At 37.9% G+C, this 12,033-nt stretch overlaps 1 protein-coding gene across 9 annotated transcripts in view; it reads left to right on the top strand.

Moving 5' to 3' along the window:
- Positions 1 to 12,033, top strand: part of LOC106882018 (SPATS2-like protein) — a 130,091-nt gene that overhangs the window by 94,306 nt on the left and 23,752 nt on the right. For all 9 annotated transcript variants that reach the window (XM_014932567.2, XM_052975448.1, XM_052975447.1 and 6 more), the window contains 3 exons: positions 7,140 to 7,248; positions 9,986 to 10,032; positions 11,045 to 11,171. In XM_014932567.2, the coding sequence (XP_014788053.1) occupies positions 7,140 to 7,248; positions 9,986 to 10,032; positions 11,045 to 11,171 (283 nt within the window). The remainder of the gene's footprint in view (positions 1 to 7,139; positions 7,249 to 9,985; positions 10,033 to 11,044; positions 11,172 to 12,033) is intronic.

Here is a 12,033-nt window from a genome sequence, read left to right on the forward strand (position 1 = left end):
ATATATATATATATATATATATATATATAGATATATATATATATGTGTATATGGTCTGTTTATATATGTGTGTATGTGTGTAGAAATAGGATATTGGAAAGCATTAAGAGATTGACCCACTCAAAGATTAATAGCTAACATAGAAATACAAAAGCTTAGATTTACATCATAAGATTAAAAACTGTATTTTAGATATTCTTTTCTACTATAGGCACAAGGCCCGAAATTTTTGGGGAGGGCGCCAGTCGATTAGATCGACTCCAGTACACAATTGGTACTTAATTTATTGACCCTGGAAGGATGAAAGGCAAAGTCGACCCCGGTGGAATTTGAACTCAAACTGTAAAGACAGGTGAAATACCCGCTAAGCATTTTGCCCAGCGTGCTAATGTTTCTGCCAGCTTGCTACCTTACTGTATTTTAGATATTGCCTTGCCATGAGTCCTCAGCTCCTGATGGAATTGTAGGCCCACCGTCTTGACATAGGTGGGAAGTGAACATTTGTATAAAATATTTACTTCACCAAGGTACAGTGAAGGTAAAGTAAATATGTTTTTAATTGGAGAATATGTTACTGAAACAACCAGCTTCAGTATTTATGAGATGCATATTTTAGGAAAATTTGTAAAGTTAAAAGTCAGTCAGCCATGACAGTATTTGAACCCAAGACCAGGAGACATGTAATATTGAAATCCTAAACAGCAGCCAGCAACTGCCCTATTGTCTCAGACATCTACCTATACTGCTTTATATTTGTGTAAAATAAGGAGTTCTTACACTGGGAGAAGTCCACACATTTATAAGTGCCGGCATGGCTGTGAGGTAAGAAGTTTGCTTCCCAACTACATAGTTTCAGGCTCAGCCTCACTGCATCACATCCTGGGCAAGTGTCTTCTACCATAGTTCTGGACTGACCAGATCCTTGTAAGTGGATTTGGTGGATGGAAGTTAAAAGAATCTCTCTCTCATATGTATGTATGTATGCATGCATGCATGCATGCATGTATGTATGTATGTATGTATGTATGTATGTATGTGTCTCTCTCTATCTATATATATGTATGTATGAAAGAAGACCTGTGTGTGTGTGTATGTATAAATGAATACCATCATCTATCTATCTATCTGACTACCTACTTAACTGCCTGTGTGTGTGTGTGTGTGTGTGTGTGTATCATAACCATCATTTAACATCTGTTTTCCATGCTAGTATGGGTTGGATGAGCTGACAAAAGCTGGCAAGCCAAATGTCTCTGTCAAGCTCTACTGTCTGTTTTGGCATAGTTTCTACAGCTAGGTACCCTTCCTAATGCCAACCACTTTACAGATTATACAAACATGGACAAGCAGACATGAAACAATGAAGTATAATCTATTGAATCTCCTTCCTCACCCATTATATTCCTAGTAATTATTTAATCTTTATTGTACTCCTCTTTAAGTGGAACTAATTTCCTTATATAGCAATATCATTGTGTTGGTTCAGAGTTCAGATCTTTCAGAATTGATAAAATAAACCACTACTACAAATAATTATAAACAGAGAAATGTGAGATAGGACGAGTCGGCTTTACTATTTTTGACCTTGGGACAGACTCTAATGAATGAATAAATTTACTCTTGATTAATTTACTCTTGTTTTATTTTCTTCTAACTTCCACCGGTCTTGACTCACGTGAATTAATCCTTATCTGGTGACCATTGTGTTTGAAACAATTGTTTCCTGGAAGACTTGAATTGTAACAGAAATAAATGATTTTTGTGGAAGAGAGAAGAGAGATTAAGTTTTTCTTTTCTATTGTTTTGCTGGTTTTAGTATTTAGACTGTGGCCATTCTGGAGCACTGCGAGGGTTTTAGTTGATCACGTCAACCTCAGTACTTATTTCAGTTTGTTGAATCTCTCAGCTATGGGACATTAAGGTATAATAAACAGCTCAGGTTTTTTAAATGGTGCAAACACAGCAGAGGGACTCTGTCTGTCTCTCTCTCTCTCACACACACACACACTTGTATATGAGGGGTATATATATTTATTTATTTATTTATGTGTTTCAGCCAAGTGGCTATATATACTGTTGTGTCTGGGGAGAGTCATTTTCTTATTGTGCCTTGAAATTTAACACACTCACCGTTAAAATTTCTACTTATTTCTTATTTTTATTTTCCTAAAATTTTCATTGCGTCTTGCAACCTTATCAATAGTCTTGACTCTATATATATATATAAAATATATAAATATATGCATATATACATACATATATGTACATACCTACATATATATGTATAAATTGTAAATCCCAAAAATAACAACAAAACTACAAAGGATTCCGCGGTACACGTGTTTCAAGCTTTATATGTGTATAATTTACAATACAAAGCTATCTTCAGCCGCAAAATTATTTCTCTCCCAGGAAATTATACCACATCGGCGTTAAGGTAAGAAGAAAGTTGTGATATAAGAGGTGAAGATCCTTTCGGTATTCTGTATAGTACTACATGCATATATGGGTACAGGACATCAAAAAAAAAAACGTACATACAATGAGAAACGAAAACATAAAAAAACAAAGACATAGAAAATGAACATTTTTTGAACAGCGAAAAAAACCCAAACAGAAACGAGACAGATAACATAAAGAACTCAACTATGAGTCCACTACACCTTATAATAACAGGAACATTCTTAAGCTATTGAAGTTTGTAAGATAATTGCTTATTCCTTTGTCCTCTCATTTTCTTGCTACTACTCTGTTCTCAACAAATGCTTTGTTCTGATGCATATGGATATTGAGTTCTACAACAGGTTATTAGTTTTGCAGTGCCTAAGCGAAATATTTATTCAACTAACTTGGTGCAGGTGTGGGTTATATGGTAAGAATCTTGCTTCCCAACCACATGGTTCCAGCTTCAGTCTCACTGTGTGGCACCTTGGGCAAGAGTCTTCTACTATAACCTTGGGCAGACTAAAGCCTTGTACTGGATTTGCTAGTTGGAAACTGAAAGTGTATAAATGTGTGTGTGTGTGTGTGTGTGTGTGTGTATCTTTGTGTCTTTGATTGTCCCCCACCACTGCTTGGCAACCAGAGTTGTTGTGTTTACACCCTTATAACTTAGCGGTTTGGCAAAAGAGACCGATAGAAAGTCCTGGTGTTGATTTGTTCAACTAAAACCCTTCAAGGCAGTATCCCAGCATGGCCACAGTCAAAATGACTGAAACAAGTAAAAGATAAAGACAGTGTAAAAACAATAGGTTTGTTATGGATTATGTCAGTCTTGCTTTTGGGCCCTGTTTTTTCCCCCAAGTAATTCAAAGGCTACAACTAAACCAGCATCCCCGCCAGTTGCATAGAAACCACACCCCCATGGCCCATGCCCACACTGGAGATGAAATACTGAAAATGATAAGAGCAGCCGACCATTCAAGGGGACAGTTTGTTGCTGCAGCATGCACTAATCCACATTGTCTCTGCCACCACGTGATGAATAGCCCCCCCCCCCGCCTGCACACATCCACAACACCCCCAAGAGTATTATCCCTCCCACCCAGTTCAGACAAACACAAAACACAGACATGAAGATAGCAACGCCAATAATAATAATCTCCTTTGTGTGAAATATTAAGCAGTAATGTATACTAGCAATTATAAGTACATCTGAGGAACAGCTGTTGTACTTTGGCTAAGTCCACCTCTGCTTCTCCCCATCCCCGCCTACAGTGGTCACCATTTTAATTTATAAGCAATGGAAGCAAAAAAGCAACATGCTGCACTGCAATCATATGGCAAATCACTGCACTTGGGATTCCACAGTATGGGTTCTCGACTAAGGGGGTGGAGGGAGACATTGTATATTTGATGCTGAATCTGCGGATGGCACTCGGTCTAATAGGACTGGCCAAGGCTACTCAGCAACCATAGTGGTTTGGGTTTTTGTAGGTGCTAGCATGGCTTTATGGCTAAGAAGCTTGCTTTGCTATGATGTGGTTTTGAGTAGGTTCAATCCCACTGCACAACATCTTGGGCAAATATCTTCTATTATAGCTCTGGGTGAATTTGATAGATGGAAACTGTAGAAGCTTGTCATATATATCATCATCATCATCCTTTAATGTCTATTTTCCATGCTGGCATGGGTTGGATGGTTTGACCAGGGCTGGCAAGCTGGAAGGCCACACCAGACTCCCGTCTGATTTGGCATGTTTTCTATAACTGGATGTCCTTCCTAATGCCAACCACTCCGAGAGTTGGTCATGGCTGGAATGCCTTTGATTGTTGGACTGTTTTATTTGGCTGTCCTGAGGCTATAAAGGTAGACTCTTGAGTTTGAGTAAGACAGTTCTGCTATTCCTTGCTGAACAATCTGCACAGATGACTTGTTTTATAGAGATCAAATGTATGTGCTGTACATTGGCTCACATCCTCCATCAAACTGACATTGACAACTGACGTGTGACACATTGTGTGTGTGTGTGTGTGTGTGTGTGTGTGAGAGTACTTGTCTCCTCTAGCCATCACCACTTGACAACTGATGTTGATGTGTTTATATCCCCATAACTTAGCAGTTTGGCAAAAGAGCCTGATAGAATAAGTACGAGGCTTTAAAAAAGAAAAGAAGCCCTGTGGTCAATTTCTTCAACTAAAACTCTTCAAGGCAATGCCCCAGCATGGCCACAGTCAAAATGACTGAAACAAGTGCAGGCAAAGTGATTGCAGAGCAATGTGAAATGAAGTGTTTTACTCAAGAACACAACACATCATCCAGTTGGGGAATCGAACCCTTGATCTCACAGTTATGAGTACAACACCCTAACCTGTAAGCCATGTGCCCTCATAAGGCTACACAGTAACCTATTCCCAGAGTAAACCTGCTGGGCTTGTGGAAGTTGGGTATCTTGCCTAGATTATGGATATGCATTTTGGATCTTGGTAGAATGTAGCTATTGGTGATTGTGTGTGTATGTGTAGTAGAAGACTGTAGCTACAGTTAAGTGTAACAGAAGATTGCTGTAATTGCATGCTTGTTAAATATGCTAACATATTGATAATAAAATTTACTGTTAGAATAGGTGTATGTATGTTACGGCTATAATTATTTGAGTCCAGCAGCTGTTGTCATGAAAAGGTTAATTTTTTGACAAGATTTATTAACTGGAGTAGTTGTTGATAAACTCCAATTCAAACCTAATTCAAGCAGACCTACCGTGAGATGCACTCCAACTTTGATTTTCCCAGCGTTTATTTAGACATAGTCTATCTTAGGATTATATTAGTCAATGTGTCTTCATATGTAGTTAATATCAACATCATCATTGAACCCTTTAGCCTTCAGATTGCTCTGTTAAATGTAATGCTTATTTATTCACATTGTTTTGAAGTAATCATGCATTTGTCTTGTGGCTTTGAGATTTCAATGATGTGATTGTTTATTTTTAGAGTAATATTTTTGGGTAGGTGTGAGAGGCCAGACCTGGCTAGCTTGAAGATAAAACATGTAGATTATTTTGACTGGATATGGCCAGTTTAAATGCTAAAGGGTTATTGTCCACTTTTCTTATGCTTCCAGGCAAAGTCTCTATGGCTGGGTGCCCTTTCTGCAAGCCAACTTTTATGTTTCCACACAAGGGTAATATTTCCCATGACCAGGTATGTTTTCATGGAAGACCAGAAATGAACAACTTCACTTATATGTTGGTGAAGCTTGTTGACAACCACTGAGTGCAAGTGTGGCCAGGCACAGGTGTGACTGTGTGGCAAGAAATTTGCTTCCCAACCACATGGTTCTAGGTACAATCCCACTGTGTGACACTTTGAGCAAGTATCTTCTGCTATTGCCCCAGACTGACCAAAGCCTTGTGAGTGTATTTGGTAGACAGAAACTGAAAGAAGGTGGTGAGCTGGCAGAAGCGTTAGCATGCTGGGCGAAATGCTTAGCGGTATTTCGTCTGCCGTTAAGTTCTGAGTTCAAATTCCGCCGAGGTCGACTTTGCCTTTCATCCTTTCGGGGTCGATGAATTAAGTACCAGTTGAGTACTGGGGTCGATGTAATCGATTTAATCCCTTTGTCTGTCCTTGTTTGTCCCCTCTATGTTTAGCCCCCTTGTGGGCAATAAAGAAATCAGAAACTGAAAGAAGCCTGTCTCCTTGTCTTGATATCATGTGTCTGTTGTAAACGAGTGCCACTGTAATGCAAGTGGTGTCCTTCAATTCCAATATTGTTAGGGTGGCACAGACGGTAACTCATTGAGCAGTAATTTTAATGATTAATGACCAAGTTCAAATCCTGCCAGTCAGCTTCAACATTGCATCTTATCCCATTGTTGGTCTGCATGAAATATTTACTTTGTTCAGTTCAATAAACTACAGCTGCTCCAACACGCTATCTGTGTGTGTAGATACAAATTATATTATGCAATACAAATTTATACAGAGTCAAAGGGTCACCAATTGACCACACTAAAACCAAAATAATGGGTGGGCAGAAACGACAACAAGAACGAAACTTTTTGTTTAGTATTGGATTGGATTGCCCGTGTTCTGTCCATTGCAGGATGAAAACCTCAGCATGTTCTCTTCACCAACCATTGTCTGATGTGGTGGCCATGAATTTAATCTTGAGATTATAATGATTTGATGAGCCTACTCAGAATACAAGTCTGACCTCAACCTCCTTTTTTAGTTGCATTTTATGACACGCAGAGGAAACATAGGGTCTATTCTTTAACATGCCGGCCCCCACTCAGCAAGGACTCCCCCAAACACACCCATAGGTTGGAGGGATGTCGCCTGAGTGGTGCAAAGTTGTTACAGTATATGCCCCCATACTACTACTACTACTACTGCTGCTGCTGCTGCTGCTGCTGCTACTACTACTACTACTACTACTACTACTACTACTACTACTCACAAAGGAAAAAAGAAAAGCTTATAGATTTAATATTTATTATGTAATAACTATTAAAAGCAGTGAAGATGGAGTTGAAAGATTAGCGCATTGGAAACCTGATTTACTGCAAAGACAGGAGGTGAATGTTATTGTTACTTTGCAGATCTAAGCGTTTAAGATTTGAATATGTAAGCTGTTTTGGTATTGTCTTGGGTTTTATGTCGTTAATTTTATTTCTTTTTCTGTATTTTGCCAGGTTCAGGCTGTGAAAGAAATCGTCCCAGGGAAAAATGCTAATGAAATTATTTTAGTGCTTCAGTATTATGACAACTGTGTTGAAAGAACTATACAAGCTTATATGGAAGGTGGGTAATTGTTATGTTTTGAATATTTAATCAGTGTGTGCAGGTGTGGTTAAATGTAGGTGCAGGTGTGGCTGTGTATAGATGCTGGCCTGGTTGGGTGGAAGGAAGACTATTGTTTGAGTGTGCAAATTTGTGTATATCTATCTGTCTGTCTGTCTGTCTATTGCACAGTAAAGATGTGTGGTTAGGGTATTCGGTTCACAATTGTAAGGCCATGTGTTTGATTCCCAATGGCACATTGTGTCCTTGAGCAAGACACTTTATTTCACACTACTCCAGTTCACTCAGCTGGCAAAAATGTATCACACCTGTAATTCAAAGGGCAAGCTTTTTCAAATTCTATATCATTCTGAATCTCCCTAAGAACCCCATTAAGGGTATGCATGTGTTATTTCTTTACTACCCACAAGGGGCTACACACAGAGGGGACAAACAAGGACAGACAAATGGATTAAATCGATTATATCGATCCCAGTGCGTAACTGGTACTTATTTAATCGACCCCGAAAGGATGAAAGGCAAAGTCGACCTTGGCAGAATTTGAACTCAGAACGTAGCGGCAGACGAAATACTGCCAAGCATTTCGCCCGGCATGCTAACGTTTCTGCCAGCTCGCCGCCTTATGCATGTGTGTGGAATGCTCGGCCACTTGTATGTTAATATCATGAGTAGGTTGTTCTGTTTATTGGATCACCCAGAACTTTCATTGTGACAGATGGAGTACCAGTTATCTGTCTGTCTGTGTAGATAGATAGATATTTAGACAGCTCTAGTTAGACGTGTGTATGTGACCGTGTCAACTCTGTGTGTTTTCCTTAATATTTTCTGTGCAAAAGATGTTAATGACCAACTGTGAACAGATGCTCCACAGTCCATTTGACATATATAAGCACTGGTAGAATGAAAAATACCTCACTTGAAAAACAAGAAGTGGCGGGGAGAGGGACTGGAGGGAAGGTTGACGAGGAGAGCATCTGGCCATAGAAAATCTGTTTCATTAACTGTCTTTTAACTGGTGCCAGCGTAGAAAAAACAGATGTTAAAAATGACAATGACGATGATGGTGATGATGATGATGATCTTCATATAAAACAGAGTAAGAAAGGACTGAGGGGTATTAGACTACTGACCATCTGCTCAAGGTGATTTATTTTAGACATTGTATTTATTGGACAATCAAATTGATCTCAGCATGTAATTGGGTATTGTAATTGATTGTGTGTTTGCCATTATTTCTATGACCATTGTCTGTTCACTTAGAACTAATTGGGATTATTCAAACAAGAAGACTTATCATTTATGTTGTTGTTTGGACCCAGCTTGGTCCTGACCAAGCAGAGTTGGAGTGAAGCCACTCCATCTGTGACCGACTCATCTCTTTTCAAGTATTGTGACCCCAGCTGACATTACACTGCGTAACAAAATTAAAATTTTTTTTTGTCTTTGGTTAGTAAGTGTTATTTCTTATTTGCTTCTGTATAGAAATCAAAAGAAATGACTACTATCCCCTTCAAACTTTGCTTTTCTGATCTGGGCATCAGTGTTTTGAAACTGATCTATTATCCATTACATTTCAGACAAATTCAGTGTTGAATTACTGAAGCAGAAATGTTGTTATAGCAAATATTCTACTCAGTACCACAGATTTGCTTGTTAGTTGCTTGACACTTGAGCATGTCCCTTAGTGGCTGACAATATCCGTTATACTGCCGGTATATTACCTATGTTTATCTGTGGGCACACATATGTAAGCATATTATGCTCATAAGTTACAGGTAAAGACAAGGAAAAACATGAGTTTATCAGGAATCAAGATTTAAAGAAAACAGAAAATGGGGAAATATTGATGAACATCAATTGACTTGTATCAATTATTATTTATTAATTCAATACAAATAGACTGCATCCCCTCTAACAGCTGTTTCTGCTTCCAATGTTGTTTGGTATTGCTATTAATATGCTAAAAATATTTATCCTATTTGGTAATATAACTGATCTGAAACATAGAGCTTTATCAGAGTGAAGAATAAATAAAAAAGAAGAGCCTTGAGAAGAAAAAGGAACAGTTGAATATGGTTGTAATCATACCATTCTGCTTGTGTATCTCTTTGAGACATTAAGTAAATGACTAAACTTAAAATAGTATTTGGCGGATTAATCCTTTGTACAGGGGGAATAGGATGGATAAAGAATAAAAAAATAATAAATAATGGTGGGATACACCAATAGATTTTAGTCGGAGAAGGGGTGAAGATACAATAAGGTTTTAAATTAATCATAATAATTTTTAATGATTATGTCTATAGTACTAATTAATAGTATTTATCATAATAAAGTGCTAATCGATTAAATGTAATTTTTTAAATTTATTTACTAGTAAGTGGTTAAGCTCTTTCACCTGTTATACTTCACTCTGATGAAGCTTCATGGTTATTTTACTGAATATGATAAATATTTTTAGCATATCAATGGCAACACCATACAACATTGGAGGCAGAAATAGCTGTTAGATGGGAAGCAGTCTATTTGTATTGAATTAATAAATGATGATTGATCTAAGCCAATTGTTCATCAATATTTCTCCAGTTTCTGTTTTCTTTAAATTTACGTATATATATATATATATAGAGTTTTTGATATATTTTCTAAACTATATGAGGGCTGTTTCTAGTAATGATATAAAATGATAAGGGTGATAAAATATTTGGATGTTAAAAATTCTTCTTTTGTTCTTCAGATGGTGCCAAGGAGGCTTTGAAAGAATGGCATCTTCCTGACAATAAGGTGAGTGACTTTATGAAGCTGTCTTGTTTAATCTTCGTTTTAATTATTTCAAAATCTGAAATGCTATCTATTTTGTTCTTGTTGCTGTTTTACCTATCTGAGACTGAGCAAATTTATGATCTGAAGCAGTCCAGTCTTGACTATCCAGCCTTTTACTATATCCAAAACTATATTGTCTGACATGTCCTTCTTTTATTTAAGATAGTAATGTTTGATTTGGTTGCCATTTCTGGTAGATTGTATGGCTGTGTTGATCAGACCATCAAATGCTGTTATATACCACTGGTCACAATGCATTTCCTTGCATTGTTGTAGCTTTCAAAAGATGCCATCCAACTGGCTAGACAGGCATACCAACATTCCCCTTGAATGAAAAGCCAGTCCATCACAGAGTTACCCATTTACAGCTGAGTGAACTAGAGCAACATGAAATGAAGTGTTCTGCTCAAGAACACACCACACTGCAAGTCTGGGGATTGAGATCAAGATCTTAAGATTGTGAGTGCAACACCCTGGCCACTAAACCATTACAATGACCATTGCTTGGAAAAAAACAACTGCGTGGTGAAGGCTATGTTATTGATTACTGGTCTGCTCAATCAGGATTTACTCAGAGCAAAACATCAATAGCAACACACACACACATACACACCATACACATGCACACATGACACCCCCATGCACACACACATATACACATACATCACATGCACACACACACACATCACACACACAAACCCAGGCACTCTCTCTCTCTCTCTCACACACACACAGAGAATATTTTGTCAGAATATTTTGACTGGATATGGCTGGTTTGAATGCTAAAGGGTTAAAGCTCTTTTAAACGGCATGGACATTGCAAAATCCCTTTCCCCCATTTCTGCATCTCCTGGAAACAATAAAACTAATTATGAATTGATAGATATGAATAATCATTAAAACGATAAAGACACTAACTTTGCCCTACTAGGTGTGAAAGAATATATAATCTTTATTTTCAATGACTTTGTAGGTGTTGAAACAGAAGAAGAAGAACAAAAAGAAGTCAAACCAAAATCCTCCCTCTACTGACCAACAACAGAAGCCTAATTCTCAGGGGCCAGTAAGCATCTCAAAGGTGGCCAATGATGTGGTCAATGGTAAGTGTTGAAGGTCACCCGGCTAAATTATTATGAACGATGATGATGTTGTACTGTTTTTTTTAAATTTCATTTTGTTTTCTTTTTTGTTTTTTCCCTTTTTTTTTCCGTTCATTATTTGTTGTTGTTCTTTGTATTTTTATTTTATTGGCTGATGAAGATTGCTTTGTGTGTGTGTGTGTGTGTGTGTGTGTGTGCGCACACACAGGCATGCATGTGTATGTGTGTTTGTGTGTCTATGTGTATGTATGTATGTGCAGATATTCTCACACACATACAGTACACTTGTTATGTAAGCTAGAAATGTAGATCACATCTTTTTGTTATGACTGTGTTACTTAAATCTACTCCAGTTTGTGGAAATACAAGCATTGTGTCCATTCCTAAGAATAATAAGTCTGACGCTGTCAACACCTATCCTATTGTTCTCCATTTCGACATCATCGAAGTTGATGGAATTAGTCATAAACAACCGGCCCTTTTAGCACCTACAGGCTCTCTTCTTTTCTCAGTGACCAACAGTAAAGAGGTTTCCATAAAGTAGGATCTCTTTGAGACTTGTTCTTTTATATATCATACATTAGTGGTTTCTTGCACTTCTGAACTTTGATGAAGGCCTTCAACTTTATTTGGCATTAGAACTCCTCCAACAGAAAATTTCCTCTAATCAGAAGTTTCCTATCACTACTCAGTTGCAGCATATACTGAGGAGGCCCTTTCTAATTCTGGCATACTCTCTCCAACTCTGGCATACTCTCTCCAGCTCTGGCATACTCTCTCTCCAGCTCTGGCATACTCTCTCCAGCTCTGGCATACTCTCTCCAACTCTGGCATACTCTCTCCAGCTCTGGCATACTCTCTC

This window comes from Octopus bimaculoides, chromosome 21 (genome assembly GCF_001194135.2).
Source record: "Octopus bimaculoides isolate UCB-OBI-ISO-001 chromosome 21, ASM119413v2, whole genome shotgun sequence".
NCBI classification, from domain to species: Eukaryota; Metazoa; Mollusca; class Cephalopoda; order Octopoda; family Octopodidae; genus Octopus; species Octopus bimaculoides.